The 21340-nt window shown below is 46.8% G+C and overlaps 1 protein-coding gene across 2 annotated transcripts; it reads left to right on the plus strand.

Moving 5' to 3' along the window:
* The first annotated feature begins 11732 nt into the window (after window positions 1-11732).
* PLPBP (pyridoxal phosphate binding protein) lies at window positions 11733-20563 on the plus strand. 2 transcript variants are annotated; one of them, XM_069573360.1, is made up of 8 exons: window positions 11733-11929; window positions 14397-14504; window positions 14595-14630; window positions 15116-15191; window positions 15719-15853; window positions 17652-17794; window positions 18277-18375; window positions 19242-20563. In XM_069573360.1, the coding sequence occupies exons 1-8, from the start codon at window positions 11831-11833 to the stop codon at window positions 19371-19373; spliced, it is 828 nt and encodes a 275-aa protein (XP_069429461.1). In that variant the 5' UTR covers window positions 11733-11830; the 3' UTR covers window positions 19374-20563. The 2 variants fall into 2 exon arrangements, with proteins under 2 accessions (XP_069429461.1, XP_069429460.1); XM_069573359.1 differs by having other exon boundaries at window positions 11748-11929; window positions 17676-17794.
* Window positions 20564-21340: the final 777 nt, after the last annotated feature.

Below are 21340 nucleotides of genomic sequence, written 5' to 3' on the forward strand. Positions count from 1 at the left end.
GAAGGCAATGGCACCCTACTCCAGTACTCTTGCCTGGAAAATCCCATGGACAGAGGAGCCTGGAAAGCCGAGGTCCATGGGGTCGCTGAGGGTCGGACACGACTGAGTGACTTCACTTTCATGCATTGGAGAAGGAAATGGCAACCCACTCCAGTGTTCTTGCCTGGAGAATCCCAGGGACGGGGGAGCCTGGTGGGCTGCCGTCTATGGGGTCACACAGAGTCGGACACGACTGAAGTGACTTAGCAGTAGCAGTATGCTGTTTGGGATGGTTTAAATGTCCACCTCTCCATCGGAAAGACCACATGGTCTCTAAAGGTCCTCCCCAGGCCTCGGGTTCCAGAGTCTGTATTGCCATTTCAAAAGCCAAGTATGACACAGTGTTTGCTGAGGCATTGCTGTCACGGCTTCTCTCCCTGAATTCATTTAAACTGGAACATGGGCATTATTTGTCCGTTTCTCTTCAGCGTCAAGTAACCAGTCAACAACATTTTTTATTATGTTATCTTTTTTTAAAAAATCCTCCCAAAAGAATCACAGTAAACTCAAAGGGAAACGATTTTAAAATCCGTAAGTGTTTTTTCCCCCACAATTCAGGGCCTTAGACTACAGAGGTGAATGTTTTAAAAGCTTGATGGCATTTACGGTGAGAACGTATACTAGATTTTTAGAAAGTTGTTTATAAAATCTGTTTCTCTGGGTATTTGATTTTCTAATCTCTTTTCCTCTTTGTCCTTGCAAACCATTGGAGTGATTTAAAGACAGTTACTGGTGATGAGGTGACTTTCAGGGATCAGATAGTAGGGAAAAATGAAAGGTTAAATTAGATGGTTGGTGTCCCAGAAAGAGGAAGAGAAGAAACGAAAAAAAAAAAAAAAGGAGGAAAAGGTGGAACAAAATTCACTCAAAAGTACAGCTGTGTTTAAAAAAAAAAAAGCAAACAAATGATAATGAGACTGGAATCCTCATTGTCTTTACAATCCTTTTTTGTCTTTAATTCTGTTTTCATAAGGTCACAAAATATTAGAGATGAAAAGTCCCCTAGAAATGAATCTGCAAGAAATCCTGTCCTACTTCACCTTGGTCTCCTCCGGCTCCTCTACAGAGAACATGTCTCAATAAAGGTTGTGTAATGAATAAGGTGTAGGGGCAAGACGCATGTTCATTGAGCACTTGCTTGGTGGGGTCACTCTGCTAAGCTTGTGTCATGGGTCACCGTGACTGGTCCTGACGGCAACTCTGAAGAAGAGACGGACTCCGTTTTATCCACAAAAAAACTGAGAAGTTCAGTTGCTTTCCCAAGATTACAGTTTAGTGATGAAACTAAGACTCAACTTGGGTCAGCCTTGTGCCGCTGCCACCCAGTCTCGCCACCACTCTCCTCATTAACTCGAAAGATTAAATCTCTCTTCTGATACTTTTGGGGGGAGCCACACTCACATACACCATTGAGGTGGGGAAGCTGTCCTTGCAGTTCAAAGACCTCACCTATTAAATGAAGATTCTTCTACTTATTGTCATAATGACCTATCACCCGGTCCATTGAGTATTTATGGTTTTTAAAATGTTTTCTAAAAAGCATAACTTCAACTTCCATGATGGTGCAGTGGTTAAGAATCCACTTTGCTATGCAGGGTGCTTCAATCCTTGGTCAGGGAACAAAGATCCCACATGCTGCAGGCCAACTAAACTCACACGCCACAGCAAAAACCCAGAACATCCCCCCCAAAATTTTGTAATAAAAAGCATATCCATTTAAGTATGTTATGCTCACTCAATCCTTCCTCTATACAACCCTTCACCATAACCCTTATCATGTTTAACCTTGCTCCTCCCACCACCGACTGCTGGCTAGCACCTTCCAACTTGGCTAGCACCTTCCAACTTTGCATCTCTACAAGAAGCATCTATGAGTATATTCACACCGTGAAGGGCTAGTCATGTTTTAATTTTTATCACTCTGGCAGGAGGAGAAATTATCAAGTCCAGAGACATGTTACTTGAACACATTTACTGCAACCCCAGTTTACAGGAAACCCAGTTTTGTGTGCCTGGTAAATGGAAACTTCCCCAAAAGAAGTCGATGACAAGGACCCTAGGTTTTGTTCAAAGTAATTTTCCCAGAGCAGACGTGAAACTATCTTAGTCTCCCAGGGTCCAGGAAGACAGTGAGAAGAGAATGAATGTTGCCCTTTCTTTCCAGAAGGCTCAAGGTAAGCCCAGTCATAAGACAACCTGGAGAGCAAATTTTGGACCCTTCTCCAACAAAATAGCATCTCATTCATTAAGCTGAATTAATGTTTGAGAGTCTTTTAACAGTCTAGCCATACAGCCAAGAGTATTTTCCTTAACAAAATCCAGCTCTTTCTACTTGCCCAAAGCACCTAGCATTTCATCATCCAACTACTAAACTCAGTAGTTTATGGAGTCAACTTCTGTGTTACTTGGCACCTCATCCTGTCTGTGACCTTCATATAGCCCAGATGTGGACACACAGACCTAAGAAATAGGCTAAATGTGTTTGGGGCCCAGGCTGGACTGTCTGAAGCTGTCCGGGCCCTCCTTCCAGAAGTTGGTTCCTGCCACTGGGGAGACTGTGGTGTGGACAGTCAGATCCGAGCCTTAAGTCCTAACTACACACTGGGATTTGTAAATCAAGTACAATAAGAAAGAATCCAAATATCTCATTTTCTATTGGTTATATATTGAAACCTTACTTTGGATTTGCTGGACTATGTAAAATGTATCGACTTAAAAAGACGCACAGGCTGAGAGTTGCCAGTTAAGTTTTATTTGAGGCAAAATGCGGACTGCCTTAGGGGAGGCATCATCTCAGACAGCTCTGTGAGACTGCTCTAGAGAGGTATCTGAAGTGCTGCCTCCCCAACTACAGTCTGCATTTTGCCCCAAATAAAACTTAACTCGCAACTCTCACGTTGTGCACCTTTTTTTAAGTCAAAAGTTAGAGCAACAGACAAAGCGACCTGTGGGGCCCTAAATGGGAAACCTTGAAAAAGAAGGGCTAGCTTTGCGGTTTAGAGCTAAGATGGCGCCTGGCGGACAAGATGAGGGCGTGGCCTAAGTTGTTTGTTAAAACTTTTGATTGGCTCTCTTGATTTCCATGCACGTGGACAGCGCGTGATCACCATAGACTCTTGTTACTATGAAGCGCATGACGACTTGACCTTTAACGTGATTGGTGCAACTATGGCATATTACAATTTGACCTTTAACGTGATTGGTCCAACCCTCGCAAACCCCCCATACACACCTTGTTTGCCTTTATAAACCAAAAGTTTGTGGCAATAAAGTGGAACTGCTTAGAGGGAACCCCTGTCGCGTCTGATTGTTTCTTGCTCCCTGAGGGGCTGGGTTGGTGGACAGCAGGCTCACCTCTCCTCGCGACCCCTCAGCTTTGCTGAGGGAAGTTCCACTCCCTCTCTCTTTCTGCAGAGCGCCCCCCGCAGCGACCCAGAGTGGACTTCCTTCCTTGGCCTGGACTCCACGAGGAACTGGAGCTTTGGTTCCAGCAGCGGCCCCTTGCGCCCAGCCGCCTCCTCGGGGAATCCAAACAAATTTGGGGAAGTCTCTCCTGGTTCTCAAATCTCACATATTGGTTGAGATGCTGAGTTTCATTTGGCAGTGGAGCAAGTTACCTGCCCCCTCCCAGCTGGAAAAATATGGGGGAGCGGGGAGCCAGTGAAACATCCAGGGCTTACCTACTATGGTCTAGACACTGAGTGGGGCTCGGCTGAAAGATGCCAAGAAATTCCCACCCAGTGGAAAGGTACTGCGTGGGAGGTTGGCTGAAAGATGCCAGGGGAATTACCTGTTAGGGACCAAATGACGGTCTCTAGGACCTGAGTCATGTTTCCCAAAAAGAGACAGGATATGCGCTCATCCTGCCTGGCCAATCATGTAACGCCAGCTACTCCTGTAACTGAGACAAAGAACTGCCTGTATATAAGCCGCCATACTCCTTTGTTCGGGGCTCTTGTCGGATTCCCTTGTGTGGGATGAGACTTGAGCCCTAGCGCGCTAGAGATAAACTCCCTTCTTGTTTTTGCATTACTGTGGTGGACTTGCTCTCTCGGTCAGTTCGGAGATACGGGCTCGGAGCATAACATTACCCACCCAGTGAAAAAGTACTGGGTGTGTGTATGGGGAGGGAGGGTGTTGCTCGACTGAAAAAAAAAAAATCGAGGAATACCCAGGGCTCAGCTGAAAGATGCCGAGGTCACTCCTTTGTAGGGGACTAAGTGGTCTTGGCTGAGTAGTGAGATAAGAGGCTGACCTGACTACCTCAATTCGACTGCCTTTATAGAATCTGTCGGGATAAAAATGAGAATGTATGAGAGCTTTGCTGTGAAAAAAAAGATAAGACTCCTCTTGACTGGTTGCGCTTTTCTCAGGGGACTGAGAAATTTATGGGGATGTTGGAGGCCTAGTCCTCATATCATGCAGTGGTCCCATAAGGAAACCCACTCACTAATTAAACTACTTGCTGGTCCAGGGGTGACAAATAAGAACTGACCATTCAGCCATCAGAGCAGCCACAGTGGTCTTGGACTGCTGGAGGCAGAATCCGAGACACATAAGACAGAAACGACTCTGGGGTGACCCCTGGGGGAGTTAAGCTCACAAGAAGCCCACGGGCCCACCATGCAGTTTCACTAGTGACTTTTATCCCTGATCAACTTAAAGTGGGAAACAAAATCTCTCAAAAACAGAAACGAGAGGCATCAGAAAACCAACCACTGACTAACACTCCAACCAGGTTCACGTACAATACATATGGTGCGCATACTTGCAAGTACCTAGTTAACTGGGGAAATTATACCTAAAAGAGATCTCAACCTAAAATGGATAAATTGGGGCTCTTTTGATATTTCAAAATTGATACTTTTGCACACACAATTAGAAGAGGCTGGCCCTGCTTACTTTGATATCTAGAAGTTGCCAAAACAGGAAATGATAGAGTAACATTTTTGAAGGAAACCAACTTCCCCTATAGTTCAGCAGTAAAGGATTGGCCTGCAATGCAGGAGATCCAGAAGTCATGGTTTCCATCCCCTCATCAAGAAGATCCCCTGGAGGAGGTTAATGACCAAAAAAAAAAAAAAAGATGTAAAACTTGAGAGTTGCAAATTAAGTTTTATCCGGGACAAAATGAGGACTGTAGCCCGAGAGGCAGCAGCTCAGATAGCTCTGAGAGACTGGTCCAAAGCAGCAATGGGGGAAAGTCAATATATAAGGTTTTGGTGAAGGGGGAGTTTAATACCATGAAGCACTCACTTTACGAAAGGGTTTTTTTTTTCCTTTTTTTTTAGTCATGAGGATCTGATGTCACCATGAAGGAATTCATTGCTTCTCTAGATATGAGAAGATGAAAGGATTGAGATCATAAAATCTGTTACAAAAAACAGCCAACTATTTAAAGACCTGTCCCACCAGATTCCCTGGAGCACAGAGTGCCTCACTCCACCCTGAACTGCCTCCAGGGTTGTTGAAGGTCAACAGCTGTAGCAGCATGAGGTTCAGTCTCCATAGAGGCAGATGGCAAATGCCTTTGTTGTTCACTCCCTGGCAATGCTGTTCAGTTCAGTTCACTTCAGTCGCTCAGTCGTGTCCGACTCTTTGTGACCCCATGAATCCCAGCACGCCAGGCCTCCCTGTTCATCACCAACTCCTGGAGTTCACTCAGACTCACGTCCATCGAGTCCGTGATGCCATCCAGCCATCTCATCCTCTGTCATCCCGTTCTCCTCCTGCCCCCAATCCCTCCCAGCATCAGAGTCTTTTCCAATGAGTCAACTCTTCTCATGAGGTGGCCAAAGTACTGGAGTTTCAGCTTTAGCATCAGTCCTTCCAAAGATATCCCAGGGCTGATCTCCTTCAGAATGGACTGGTTGGATCTCCTTGCAGTCTAAGGGACTCTCAAGAGTCTTCTCCAACACCACAGTTCAAAAGCATCAATTCTTCGGCACTCAGCCTTACTTCACAGTCCAACTCTCACATCCATACATGACCACAGGAAAACCATAGCCTTGACTAGACGGACCTTAGTCGGCAAAGTAATGCCTCTGCTTTTGAATATACTATCTAGGTTGGTCATAACTTTTCTGCCAAGGAGTAAGTGTCTTTTAATTTCATGGCTGCAATCACCATCTGCAGTGATTTTGGAGCCCCCCAAAATAAAGTCTGACACTGTTTCCACTGTTTCCCCATCTATTTCCCATGAAATGATGAGACCGGATGCCATGATCTTCGTTTTCTGAGTGTTGAGCTTTAAGCCACCTTTTTCACTCTCCTCTTTCACTTTCATCAAGAGGCTTTTTAGTTCCTCTTCACTTTCTGCCATAAGGGTGGTGTCACCTGCATATCTGAGGTTATTGATATTTCTCCTGGCAATCTTGATTCCAGCTTGTGTTTCTTCCAGTCCAGCGTTTCTCATGATGTACTCTGCATATAAATTAAATAAGCAGGGTGATAAAATACAGCCTTGACGTACTCCTTTTCCTATTTGGAACCAGTCTGTTGTTCCATGTCCAGGTCTAACTGTTGCTTCCTGACCTGCACACAGATTTCTCAAGAGGCAGTCAGGTGGTCTGGTATTCCCATCTCTCTCGGAATTTTCCACAGTTTGTTGTGATGCATGCACTCAAAGGCTTTGGTATAGTCAATAAAGCAGAAATAGATGTTTTTCTGGAACTCTCTTGCTTTTTCCATGATTCAGCAGATGTTGGCAATTTGATCTCTGGTTCCTCTGCCTTTTCTAAAACCAGCTTGAACATCCGGAAGTTCATGGTTCACGTATTGCTGAAGCCTGGCTTGGAGAATTTTGAGCATTATTTTACTAGCATGTGAGATGAGTGCAATTGTGCGGTAGTTGGAGCATTCTTTGGCATTGCCTTTCTTTGGTATTGGAATGAAAACTGACCTTTTCCAGTCCTGTGGCCACTGCTGAGTTTTCCAAATTTGCTGACATATTGAGTGCACCACTTTCACAGCATCATTTTTCAGGATTTGAAACAGCTCAACTGGAATTCCATCACCTCCACTAGCTTTGTTCGTAGTGATGATTTCCAAGGCCCACTTGACTTCACATTCCAAAATGTCTGGCTCTAGATTAGTGATCACATTATCATGATTATCTGGGTCATGGAGATCTTTTTTGTACAGTTCTTCCGTGTATTCTTGCCACCTCTTCTTAATATCTTCTGCTCTTGGTAAGTGCCAATTTGTAGTTGACAGGGGCATGGCAATTCACTCCAGTATTCTTGCCTGGAGAATTCCATGGACAAGAGGAGCCTGGTGGGCTATACAGTCCATAGGATCACAAAGAGTCAGATATGACTGAGCATGCACGAACCAACAGAAATTGCTTAAAACTATATCAGAACTAAAAGGGCTGCTAGCACTGACTGCCAGGTTGCAGGTCTAGTGAGACTGGAAATCCATGTTTGGCATTTATGCCTTTTGACTTTTGATTTCTGGGCATCACTTTACCATCTTTTGGGAACACTCTTGCCACTTGGGTTTTGATTTCTGGGCATCTTTTTGCCTTTTGTTTTATTTAGAGTGTGACTCCTGGCAGGTGAGGTTCTGGTTTGGTTTGGTATGAGTGTGCAAACATCTGGTGCAAACTTCTCGAGCCAATGTGGGAAGCACTTCCTCTAAGGTTCCACACTCCACCTGGGAACCCCTTGGGAGAAAAATTTTTAATGAGTGGTCACCCTAGCTATGATTCAGTGACAAGAAAACCGGCCTAAAAATATTAGCTCTCTATTGACACAGGATAGGAAAATGGACCCAAGTTCCCTTATCTCTAGGGTTTTCTCCTATAATCAACAGCCTGGGGCTGATCAAACTAAGACCCCCACCCCCCCACTTCCTGAGAAGGACAATCCCTACTGGAACCAATCTGCCCTTGTTATCAGAGCCAATTTGAGCACTCTTTGGTCTAAATGTTGGCTATAAAACTATGACCACAGAGTGGGGAGCTTGCTCAAACTCATGTCCATTGAGTCAGTGATGCCATCCAACCAGCTCATCCTCTGTCATCCCCTTGTCCTCCTGCCTTCAATCTTTCCCAGCATCAGGGTCTTTTCCAATGAGTCATCAGGTGACCCTTCGCATCAGGTGGCCAAAAAAAGATTTTTGACAGTGTGGTCACAATATTCTTTAGACTCAGAGAAAGCTTGAAGAACTTATCTCTTGCTCTGAGGTAATAACTCCTTCTATGCCTTGAGACCAGAGCTCTCTGGATCACTTATTTAAACCATCTAATTCCTGAAACCAAAAGAGAAAAAAAGGGAAGGAAGCATTTAAAAAATTTTTTTGTTCCAACTGTTATTCACAACTAGTGAGTTTAATATTGTGATATCTGCTTCATAACTAAGTTCGGAAAACAAAGCTGTGAAATATCTTTTGAATCTATTTGTACGTCTCTTTGCCAACAAAGGTCCGTCTGGTCAAAGTTACGGTTTTTCCAGTAGTCATGTGGATGTGAGAGCTGGGCCATAAAGCAAGCTGAGGGCCAAAGAATTGATGCTTCTGAACTGTGGTGTTAGAGGACTTTCGAGAATCCCTTGGACTACAAGGAGATCCAACCAGTCAATCCTAAGGGAAATCAGTCCTGAATATTCATTGAAAGGACTGATGCTGAAGCTGAAACTCCAATACTTTGGCCACCTGATGCGAAGAACTGACTCATTGGAAAAGGCCCTGATGCTGAGAAAGACTGAAGGCAGGAGAAGGGGATGACAGATGAGATGGTTGGATGGCATCACCGACTTGATGGACGAGTTTGACCAAGCTCCAGGAGCTGGTGATGGACAGGGAAGCCTAGTGTTCTGCAGTCCATAGGGTAGCAAAGAGTTGGATACTTAACGACTGAACAGCAACAATGAGCTGTTAGATAAACTCTATTAAGAATAATTATGCTTTAGGAATGTCTGTCTAATACAGTCGCTCCAGATTAGGGTAACTTTTATTGACTATGCCAAAGCCTTTGACTGTGTGGATCAGAATAAACTGTGGAAAATTCTGAAAGAGGCAGACCACCTGACCTGCCTCTTGAGAAATCTGTATGCAGGTCAGGAAGCAACAGTTAGAACTGGACATGGAACAACAGACTGGTTCCAAATAGGAAAAGGAGTACGTCAAGGCTGTATATTGTCACCCTGCTTATTTAACTTATATGCAGAGTACATCATGAGAAACGCTGGACTGGAAGAAACACAAGCTGGAATCAAGATTGCCAGGAGAAATATCAATAACCTCAGATATGCAGATGACACCACCCTTATGGCAGAAAGTGAAGAGGAACTAAAAAGCCTCTTGATGAAAGTGAAAGAGGAGAGTGAAAAAGGTGGCTTAAAGCTCAACACTCAGAAAATGAAGATCATGGCATCCGGTCTCATCATTTCATGGGAAATAGATGGGGAAACAGTGGAAACAGTGTCAGGCTTTATTTTGGGGGGCTCCAAAATCACTGCAGATGGTGATTGCAGCCATGAAATTAAAAGACACTTACTCCTTGGCAGAAAAGTTATGACCAACCTAGATAGTATATTCAAAAGCAGAGGCATTACTTTGCCGACTAGTCAAGGCTATGGTTTTTCCTGTGGTCATGTATGGATGTGAGAGTTGGACTGTGAAGTAAGGCTGAGTGCCAAAGAACTGATGCTTTTGAACTGTGGTGTTGGAGAAGACTCTTGAGAGTCCCTTGGACTGCAAGGAGATCCAACCAGTCCATTCTGAAGGAGATCAGCCCTGGGATATCTTTGGAAGGACTGATGCTAAAGCTGAAACTCCAGTACTTTGGCCACCTCATGAGAAGAGTTGACTCACTAGAAAAGACTCTGATGCTGGGAGGGATTGGGGGCAGGAGGAGAAGGGGACGACCCAGGATGAGATGGCTGGATGGCATCACGGACTCGATGGACGTGAGTCTGAGTGAACTCCGGGAGTTGGTGATGAACAGGGAGGCCTGGCGTGCTGGGATTCATGGGGTCGCAAAGAGTCAGACACAACTGAGCGACTGAACTGAACTGAACTGAATTGAACTGACTGTCTAAGGGTTGTGATTGTCAACTAAAAATGATGCACAACTTTAGAGCTACAAGTTGAGTTTTATCTGGGGCAAACTGAGGATTGCAGCCTGGGAGGCAGTACCTCCTCCGATAGCTCTGAGAGACTGCTCCCAAGAGGCAGTGGGGGAAGCTCAATACATAAGATTTTGTCGAAAAGTGAAAGAAAGTGAAAGTGAAGTCGCTCAGTCGTGTCCAACTCTGCGACCCCATGGACTTCAGCCCACCAGGCCCCTCCATCCATGGGATTCTCCAGGCAGGAGAACTGGAGTAGGTTGCCATTTCCTTCTCCAGGGGATCTTCTCGACCCAGGGATCGAACCCAGGTCTCCCACATTGTAGGCAGACGCTTTACCATCTGAGCCACCAGGGAACTCCCTTTACAAAAGATATTCAGCCAGTATCTGTTGTCCTCATGAAGGGATTTAGTGCTTTTCTAGATATGATGAGATGCAAGCAGCTGTTGACCTTCAGCACCCCCTGAGGGAGTTCAGGGTAGTGAGGTACTCTGTGCTCCAGGGAATCTGATGGCACAGGTCTTTAAATAGGTGGATATTTTCAGGAACAAGTTTTATGATCCTGATCCTTTCATCTCCTCTTATCTAGAAAAGCATAAAATCCCTTCATGGTGGCATCAGATCCTCCTCACTAGGGGAAAAAACTCTTACAAAGTGATTGCATTGAATTTCCCCTGCACCAAAATCTTATATATTGACCTTCCTCCACTACCTCTTTGGAGCAGTCCCTCAGCTATCTGGGAGAAGGCAATGGCAACCCACTCCTGTGTTCTTGCCTGGAGAATTCCAGGGACGGGGTAGCCCGGGGTAGACCCTCTACGGGGTCGCACAGAGTCGGACATGACTGAAACGACAGCAGCAGCAGCAGCAGCAGCAGCAGCAGCTCAGTATCTGAGCTGCCGCCTCCTGGGCACCTCATCTTGCCCCAAATAAATTTGCAACTCTCAACTTGTACATCTTTAGAGGACAAATATATTTTTGTGTGTGCCTATGGCTTTAATTTGCATTTAGCTAGTTACTACCAGACTTTCCTGGTGGCTCAGATGGTAAAACATCCTATAATGTGGGAGACCTGGGTTCAATCCCGGGGTCGGGAAGATCTCCTAGAGAAGGAAATGGCAACCCACTCCAGTATTCTTGCCTAGAAAATCCCATGAACGGAGGAGCCTGGTAGGCTACAGTGCATGGGGTCGCAAAGAGTCGGACACGACTGAGCGACTTCACTCACTGATTCGAAACATTTAAATTATATATGCGGCTTACAGCGGGCAGCACAGAGTTGAAGGATAACCAGAGGAAACAGCCATGCATGTAAATCCTGCCGAGTTCTTTAGTAACAGCTTTTTCTCTCTTAACGGTTCCTCCCAAGAATCATCTGAGATAAAAGTCACGTCTCCCCGCTAGAGGAGTAAGACCTTGGCAGCACGCTAGGTTCTCTGCATCCCTCGGGTTCCGCGGGGGCGGCGGGCGGCGGCACCCGGAAGGACGCCAGCGGCACCCTAGAGCCTCGCACGGCCCCGGCGGCGACCTCCCCAAGATGGCGTCGCTGGGGGGCGGGGCTACCGCCACACCACCTTCGTCCCACCCCGCGCTGGCGATTGGCTAAAACGACCCGGTGCTTAGTGGTGATTGGGCCTCACGGAAACCCGCGCTGGGCGGGACCGGAAGGGGTCTCTGCCCGGGGTGCGCGGGCCCGGGGCTCCACGTTGGTCCCTGGGGGATGTGGAAAGCTGGCAGCATGTCGGCGGAGCTGGGGATCGGCTTCGCTCTGCGAGCAGTGAACGAGCGCGTGCAGCAGGCGGTGGCGCGGCGGCCGCGGGTGAGGAAGGGGACCGCGCGGGGACTGTGGGCGGCCGCGCCGAGAAAGGGGGACACCTGCGTGGGAACGGGTCGTCACGGTGACGCAGAGGGGTCTCCTGGAGGGGCGGGACCTGCCCGCTGCCTTGGCATTGGCGCAAGCTGCAGAGCCCCCCCCCCCCCCGAAGGCTAGCGAAGGCTAAGGGGGTCCCCCATTTCCTGTCAGGTTTTCTGAAGGTTAGCGATCCAAGGAAAATGACCAGTCTCTAGGCAGCGCGACCATTGTCCATCCCGCTTCGTGGTAGGGGTCAGCAGCCTTGGCAGAGGGGAGAGGGGCCAGGCCTGTATCCAGAGACTGCAGGAGAAGACGCCCACTACAGGAGCACCCAAAGGAGGCCAGGTCTGCCGGGGGTCACGTGTGTGGCAGCGTCTCAGCCGGTAGATTGCTCATGAAGTAAATGTCAGCGCCCACGCCAGCAAAGGAGAGGGTGAATTGACCCGACTTGAGGAGCACTCAGAGCTGCTCTTGCACGTTTGAGGCAGCAGCGAACTGACATCCAATCCCAAGCAGTTTACGGGGGGAGATTTTTCCTCCCTTGTTTATATTTAGTCTTCTCTTGGAATTTATTTAGACTAAGGTCAGTACCTGCCTCAAGTGCAAGTTTTACATTGAATGGTGAGGAGTGAGCCAGGCTTGAATGGAGAGAGGTCAAAGTTCTTTTTTTTTTTTTTTTCTTAATTTTATTTTTACTTTATTTTACTTTACAATACTGTATTGGTTTTGCCATACATTGACATGAATCCACCACGGGTGTATACAAGCTCCCAATCCTGAATCCCCCTCCCACCTCCCACCCCATATCATCTCTCTAGATCATCCCCATGCACCAGCCCCAAGCATCCTGTATCCTGTATCGAACATAGACTGGTACTTCATTTCTTATATGATAGTATACATGTTTCAATGTTCAAGCATTTATGGTGTCAGAGCTCAGAGTGCTGGCCCAGAAAGAGAAGACCTGCATTAGCGAAGCCTTTGCTTGGCTCTTAAGTAGATGTTTGCTTCCCTGGTGGCTCAGACGTTAAAACATCTGGCTGCAATGCAGGAGACGTGGGTTCGATCCCTGGGTCAGGAAGATCCCCTGGAGAAGGAAATGGCAACCCACTCCAGTATTCTTGCCTGGAGAATCCCATGGACGGAGGAGCCTGGTGGGCTACGGTCCATGGGATCGCAAAGAGTCAGACACGACTAAGTGACTTCACTTCTTAAGTAGATGTTAACCTTGAAAGAAAGTGAAGTCGCTCAGACCAGTCTGATTCTCTGGGACCCCACGGACTGTAGCCCGCCAGGCTCCTCTGTCCATGGAATTTTCCAGGCAAGAATACTGGAATGGATTGCCATTTACTTCTCCAAGGGATCTTCCCAACCCAGGAATCAAACCCCGGTCTCCTTCATTATAGGCGGATGCTTTACCGACTGAGGGAGGGAAGCTTCAGTTTTGCCACTGGTTCTTTTTTTTTTTTCAATATTTTATTTATTTGGCTGCATCAGGTCTTAGTTGCACCACCCAGGATCTTCGTTGTGGCACGCCCTCTTGTCTCTAGTTGTGACCTCGGCTTAATTGCCCCAAGACATGTGGGATCTTAGTTCCCCTATCAGAGATGGAACTTCCATTGGAAGGCAGATTCTTAACCACTGGATCACCAGGGACGCCCCTCTGCCACTGATTCTGCCACATAAATTGCAGAGTTACCCTAAGGCTGCTTCTGAGAGGCGATATTGTAGACAGTATTGATAACTACCCCAGGATCCCAATGAGTTTCCAAAACTGTTGACCTTGGGGTTTTAGGAGCTTTAAGTGGCCTCCCTTCTAGTCAGAGAGTGATGCCTTTTCTTAACTGATTCTTAAACCTCCAACCTTGCCATGCAAGAGACTCAGCTGAAGAATTTGTTTTAAAGGAAACTCTCAGACTCCATCCTGAGATTAGGACTCAGTGGGTCAGGAGAGGACCCAGATGATACTGGTAATATTGGTTAAAGACCACACTCCTAGGAAATAAAGCTTTTACTTACCTGCCTAGCTCTCCTGAGAGGGAAAGGTGTTCTGCTAGATGTTTGTTTTTAATTTAGTTTTTTTACATGTATTTATTTTTTGGCCATGCAGTGCAGCATGTGAGATCTAAGTTCCCCGACCAGGGATCAAACCCACGCCCCTTGAAAGCACAGACTCTTAACCCCTGGACCACCAGGGTAGTCCCTTCTGCTCTGCTAGATATTAAGGTGGCTAACATATTAGATTTAGATGCCATGCATACAAAAGACATTTCATCAACATTATTTGATACTGATAGCCCTGCTGTATTGGAAAAGTGGATCTTATCAAATGCCAAGTAAAGATCTCTGCCGATCCATCCTACAGGATGCCCTACAGGACTTATCGGGATAATAAGTCCAACATTGACTCATCTGGCTCTTTTTCTCTTGGCAGGATCTCCCAGCCATCCAGCCCCGGCTAGTTGCGGTCAGCAAAACCAAACCTGCAGACATGGTGATAGAGGCCTACAGTCACGGGCAACGCACTTTCGGGGAGAACTATGTATGTGAGGGCCCTCTTCCTGCCTGTAAGCTGCCCTCAGAAGAGTCAGATGTGCCAGGCTTCTGACTTACTCTATTTTTTACCCTGTAGGTTCAGGAACTGCTTGAAAAAGCATCAAATCCTCAAGTAAGTGGAATCTGAATTCTTTGTATCTAAATCTTGACTGTTCAGTTGGAACATTAGACCCACCTTGGTAGTTGAGTTTCAGAGCAGGAGGTCAGGCTGATGGTAGAAATGCCTGCATTCTCTGTGAGCCCCAAATATTTATCATCTAGATTTTCTCTCTTAAGACCGTTTTCTTCTTTGTGGCTGTTTGAAGATGGTGATTTTAGAAGCTTGCTGTAACCTTGGATCCTTTTGAGATCTGAAAGCTTTAGTCAGTTTCTTCTCAAGGGGAGGTATCTGAAAGAAGGGGAGAGTTGACAGAAACAAGGAAGAGAAACAGAAGTCTTCAGTTTTTCTCTAAGTGTCTTTAAGGGCCTGACTGAAGATGCAATAGTGGTTTATCCCTTAGACCAGAAAGGTGAGACAGGAATGTGAGAAGTGTGTGAGCTGGCAAGCCCTCCACAGCCCTCCCTCTGAATTAAACGTGACCACCTCCTTCTCTTCAGATTCTATCTTCGTGTCCTGAAATCAAATGGCACTTCATTGGCCATCTACAAAAACAGAATGTCAACAAACTGATGGGTAAGATAAAACTCTAAATATGAAGACACAGTTTTTTTCATCATTGTATCACATACAGTCCCTTCTGTGGAAGAGAAAATATTTTAGATTATTCCTCATTTATGCTTTGGGGATTCTTTTGGGAAAGAAATCTTTGTTCTTGATTAAAGGGAAAACATCATGATTAGAACAAAATGAACTCACAGTTGGCTGGGTATTATATACTTGGAAACCTACCCTAGCACACATTATGTATTTTTGGGGCGGTTTTTGAAATAAACGAGAAGGAATTGAAGCCCATAAATTTTTTTTGGCTAGCATGGGAAACACTTTTGTCCTTTTCCTTTTTTTTTGTTTAAGGTTCATTTCATTGTGTAATGAACATAATTTTCTTTTTATCTGTTTATTTTTGGCTGTGCTGGGCCTTCGTCGCTGCAGGCAGGGTACTCTTCATTCTGTTATACCGGCTTCTCACTGCAGTGGCTTCTGGTGTGGCGTACAGGCTCAGCAGTTACAGCTACTATAACCTCACCTCCCTCTCGTTACAGCTGTCCCCAACCTCTCCATGCTGGAGACGGTCGATTCTGTGAAGCTGGCAGACAGAGTGAACAGTGCGTGGCAGAAAAAAGGTTCCCCCGAAAGGTTAAAGGTTATGGTCCAGATAAACACCAGCGGAGAGGAGAGTAAGTGAGCAGACGGGGTGTGGCAGACTTTTTCCCCTTAGGACATGGTGGAGCGCAGGACGTGTGGCAGGCCTAAACACCCGATGCAGTAGGTCACAGAAGGAGCTCACAGGGCCATTAAATAAGCTGTTGTATGTAGGGTCTTGGTGGCACAAGGACCTCCAAACCAGTCCACATCTAATTCTTTAATGCGTTCTTAGTTTCTGAAGAGGCCGGCAAGGAGACTCAAGAAGGGGCTTGTGTGACTTTGATCCTGAAAATTCCCGCAGGTCACCCTCCCTCCCAAAAGAGATTGTGAATTTACATGTGTAATACTTCTCAAACCTTAAAAAATCGTGTTTCCATTATTGGGAGAAAATCAAACAAAACTCACTGTGGGCACCAGTCAGGGTGCTTGGGTTAGCAGTGTAGCACAGAAATCAGAGCCTGGGCCTGGAACCAGGCAGACCTGGGGTTTGAGCTCCACCACGCTTCAGCGCTGGAACCTTGAGTGACGTACCTGACCTTCCTACCCTTCATTTTGCTTACCTGCCAGTGATAGCAGAGCGGTAGTTCCGAGGGTGTTGCGAGGCTTGAATGTGGAGATGGAGGTAAAGCTGTTGGTACAGGACCCTGTGCGTCTTACTTGTTAGCTGTTTGCTAAGAATCCGTGTTTACAGACCAGTTGTTTGCTGATGGAGCTTAGGCTGAAGGAACAGGCCTGGGGCCTGGAGTCAGGCTGCCGGGATCCACATCCCAGTTCTGCACTTCCTGGCCCTGTGGCCTCGAGAAAGGCCCTTAGCCTCCCGGAGCCTCAGTCTCCTCTTTTTTTAGAATGGAGAGAGTGAGAGCACTTATTTCACAGAGCTGCTGCGTTAAATAAAAAAACTGTAGGGACTTGGCGTGTGTGCCTGGTACGTAAACATTCATTAAATCTTAACAATCAGCATTATCTGTACATGCACCTAGATTATACATTACTTTATCCTGATAGCTAAACCTGAAACGGATTCCTGATGGAGTCTATTACAGCATTTCTTGATCAATGGCTATCATTTGCCCTAATTAAAGATTGGAGTGTTACTAGCATCTCTCTTTGTTAAATGAGGGAAGGACAGAATCTGTCCTCATACCTGCATAACAAGTAATGTTTTGCCATAGGCTCCTTCTCTGGTTTTTTAATGAACAAGATCAGGTAAATTTTGCGAAGTTCTAGTCAAAACTGTATGATATATACTTCATTTTTATTTGTTTTTACAATTCCATTAATAATGAAACTGTAGAAGTGCCAGATTTTGAAAAATAATTCTCTGGTTAATCTGGCGTTTGGGCAATGTGAGTCTTCTTGGTGTTTTTTTTGTTCTTTTTAAATGTTTTGGCTCCACTGCATATCCAACATGCAGGATCTTAGTTCCCTGACCAGGGATATCAAACCCGATGGCTTCCCGCCCCACCCTCACACTGGAAGCACATAATCTTAACCACTGAACCGCCAGGAAAGTTCCAGATATTTTTTTTTCTTTCTATTTTAAGAAAAGCAGTGTTTTGGGTTTGTTTTTTTCCTTTTCCCTCCACTCTATCTATGCTCAGATGCTGAGACAGAATAAAGAGAATCCAGTTTATAGCTCTTCCCTTGAGACACTCAGGACTGGGTCAGAAGGGGAGAAACACAGTCAGACACCTCAGTGTAAAGTCACCATTTCAGTCCTGAGGACAAGTTCTCCAAGAAGTCCTCTTGCCTGAGAGTCGCCTCCCCTGTCCTGGAGAAGGGTGTTCCTCTGGCTTCCTAGAGCCTCTTGGTCTTCTGTCTTTTGTGAAGGCAAACATGGCCTGCCCCCTGCAGAGACGGCGGCCCTGGTGGAGCACATCAACGCCAAGTGCCCCAGACTGGAGTTCGTGGGGCTGATGACCATCGGGAGCTTCGGGCACGATCTTAGTCAAGGACCGAACCCGGACTTCCAGGTACTCGGCCTGGGTGGGGGGCACTGCTCACGTCCGCTGAGGGTATCCGGGGCTGGCTGCTGCCATCAGCCCCCACAGGCTTTCCAGACGCCTCTTGTCATGCTACTTCATAACCCGCTTCTTAAACTCCTCATACGGAAAATGGGAACAGGTCCCCCGAACCCCCACAGACCCTTCACTCAGTCTGAACCTGCCTGACACACGGTCTCCAGAGAAAAGGAGCTCCGGCTTCCTCTCCAACAAGTGACAGTTTCTTGAAAGAAGGAGAGTTCACTACAAACCCTTTTAGTGACTTGTGATTTTGACAGGCCTCGAGAAGGAGAGTTCACTACAAACCCTTTCAGTGACTTGTGATTTTGACAGGCCTCGAAGCCACGAGGAATAAAGAAGTAGTCTCTGACAGAGGTGTTGAGATTCGGCCCCTCTCCACCATCCTCGGAGAAGGCAGGGGTAAAACTGCATCACACTTGTCTCCCGGTCAGGTGTTGCTGTCCCTCCGGGAGGAGCTGTGCAGGAAGCTGGGCGCCGCCCCCGAGCAGGTGGAGCTGAGCATGGGCATGTCCGTGGACTTCCAGCACGCGGTGAGTCTCCCAGGCGCCCTTGGGTGCCTGCAGGATGGGTCCAAAGGCAACGCCTCGCCGTCGCGTCAAGGCACACGCAGCAGTGTCTCTCACCTATGCTGACGTCCCCGGCCCCTTCTTTTTTTCAAATGAACTGTATAGAAATTATAGCTTGACCCCTCATTAAAAACAATAAAAATACCACAACTCAGTTTAATTCCCTAAGTGGGATCTAAAGGAAAATTGAAAGAAGTTAAACTGCAGCTTTTTAAAAAGGCGTTTCCCTGTGTTCATGCTTGGGCGTGGTCATATGACACCGAGTCCTGACAAAGTGTCTGATCGTACGCATAGATCCCCCAGGATGCAGCAGCTCTGAGCACACACTGGTAGATGTGCTGTGTTAGCAACTCACATACACGATCTTCCAGAGCGGAGGCTAATTTGATCAAGTTCCAAGAACCACACTGTAAAACCTTCCTCTGGATCTATAGTAGTCGCACGATTAGAAGATAGAGTATATTAACATGATGCAAAAATGGTTGGTGTTTCTACATAAAATGGAATTCGATCGTTTGCTCGCTCACTCACAGGGAGGCTTGCTCATCTCTGAAACCCCAGCATATGAGAAGGGCGTGTGGGCCACAAGATGGCTCTCTGTCATGCTGCTGTGTCCTACACGGCTGCCACCCCTGTCACCCAGCCCACTAAGTGCCAGTCACCTTCCTCAGTCTCTGCAGAAGCAGAGGGAATCCTTACCTACTTCGTAAACACCCCTTAGGGTGGACCACTGCCCCACAGTCCTTCAGCTGCATTGTCGTATGAGACACAGCTTCAGCATCTGCTGCACCTCATTTTTTTTAAACGTAGCCCCTCCTTCTTCCCCACAGATTGAAGTGGGATCTACCAACGTCCGCATCGGAAGCACCATTTTTGGAGAGCGAGATTACTCCAAGAAAGCAGCCCCGGACAAGCCCACTGCAGAGCTGAAGGCCCCGGAGGTGGCGGCCCAGGCACACTGACCTGAAGCCGGATCCTGGAATCCGGGTCCTCCCACAGGCCCCGAGTCACCGCATCTCCACGCTCTCCTGGGGACCTGGCAAGAGCACGCCCAGGGTGATGTGTGTGGATGGAAAGCGTCTTACTTAGTGTCTGACACAGGAAGCTCACTGCAAGCAGTGGCTTTGGACTAGATTTGAGGAATCCAGATGTTCCTGCAGATTCCAGGCCACAGCCAGGAGTTGAGTTCAGACTTGAACTTTGCCCAGGAATGCATTTCCCAGGTGTTGCCTGTAATTGCCACAGTTAGAGGGATTCCCACTCATCATCCACTTGGATAGAAAATCCCTGTTGCCATCTCCATACAGACCCCACAGAGCAGTCGCCTCTGCCACGCTGGAGCAGCATGGCTTCTGTCCCCCCAGTTTCCATCCCACCCAGTTAACATTGGTCTCCACTCCAGATGGTAGTTCGGGTAACTTCAGGACCCAGCTCGAGTTAACCCTGCACACCCACATTGTGGCCGATGAGAGTTGTGTCATCCATCAACCACCCTGTGACTCTGAAAATTACAGGGCAACTACCATGAGCGGGCCTTGGGCCTTCCTACCATCCCCTCCAGAGACAGGACATTGAGCTTTTACCCAGGGCCCTGTGGTGATGAGTCCAATGATACGATTTTTCCCCCACCGCCGTCCTTGCTGTGGTGATTTCATATCAAACACCAGTGGATCTCCAGTAGCTCCCCAGAGATTAAAGATTTCCCCCAAAGCCAGTTCAGGCTCACAGTTTCACAAGACTTGGCTTTGAGGGTCCTACTCCTGGGAGTACTTTTTAGGCGCATTTATAGCTTCCCCTCCCGACAGTATTTATAAGCCAGGATTTTGCAACTCTAGATTGTCAATAGAGTAGCTAGCTCTTCAAAACCCAGAAAGCACAATTCTCGGGCAGTCTCGACAAACAGCTGTAGTCTGGGTCGTTGTTTGTTTTCTAGGTGGGTTTTTCTTATTTATTCAAACCCCAGTCTTTTATTGTATGAAAACTCCCATGATGCTGCTGCCGAATGCAGTTTTATAAAACTGAAACCATTACAATTCCTATACTGTTTCAATCAAAGCTCTTGTGTGATAATTCAGCATCTGTTAAATAAAAGTATGAGTTTAAATTACACCTGTGCTAATTACAAAGCAATTAAAAGGTTTATTTTCTACGATCTGGTGTAGTGGAGTGAGTCTTAACAGGAGGGGGCATTGGACCCAACTGGAAGCCACCACACCCATCCTGGCATTGCACAGCTTGTGAGGAGGGTGCGCCTTAGGCCAAAGTTCAGTCACTCAGTTGTGTTCAACTCTGTGACCCCATGGACTGCGGCACGCCAGGCTTCCCTGTCCACCAACTCCCGGAGCTTGCTCAAACTCATGTCCATTGAGTTGGTGATACCATCCAACCATCTCATCCTCTGTCATCCTCTTCTCCTACCCTCAATCTTTCCCAGCATCAGGGTGTTTTCCAATGAGTCGGTTCTTCTCATCAGGTGGCCAAAGTACTGCAGCTTCAGCTTCAGTGTCAGTCTTTCCAATAAATATTCAGAACTAATTTCCTTTAGGATTGACTGGTTGGATCTCTTTGAAGTTCAAGGGACTCTCGAGTCACAGATGCAGCCAAAGCCACACTGCAGATAAAAGGAGGGATTCTGAAGTTCAAGGCCAAAGCCTTTGACTGTAGATCACAATAAACTGGAAAATTCTGAAAGAGATGGGAATACCAGACCACCTGACCTGCCTCTTGAGAAACCTGTATGCAGGTCAGGAAGCAACAGTTAGAACTGGACATGGAAAAACAGACTGGTTCCAAATAGGAAAAGGAGTACGTCAAGGCTGTATATTGTCACCCTGCTTATTTAACTTCTATGCAGAGTATATCATGAGAAACGCTGGGCTGGAAGAAGTACAAGCTGGAATCAAGATTGCCAGGAGAAATATCAATAACC

This window comes from Ovis canadensis, chromosome 26 (assembly GCF_042477335.2).
Source record: "Ovis canadensis isolate MfBH-ARS-UI-01 breed Bighorn chromosome 26, ARS-UI_OviCan_v2, whole genome shotgun sequence".
NCBI lineage: Eukaryota > Metazoa > Chordata > Mammalia > Artiodactyla > Bovidae > Ovis > Ovis canadensis.

Bases quoted from the DNA above. Each gene is read 5' to 3' on its own strand.
- PLPBP (XM_069573360.1), top strand. From the start codon at position 11,831: ATGTGGAAAGCTGGCAGCATGTCGGCGGAGCTGGGGATCGGCTTCGCT. The intron at 14,631-15,115 runs GTAAGTGGAATC...CCTTCTCTTCAG, and splicing joins AAAAAGCATCAAATCCTCAA to ATTCTATCTTCGTGTCCTGA. The intron at 17,795-18,276 runs GTACTCGGCCTG...TCTCCCGGTCAG, and splicing joins GACCGAACCCGGACTTCCAG to GTGTTGCTGTCCCTCCGGGA.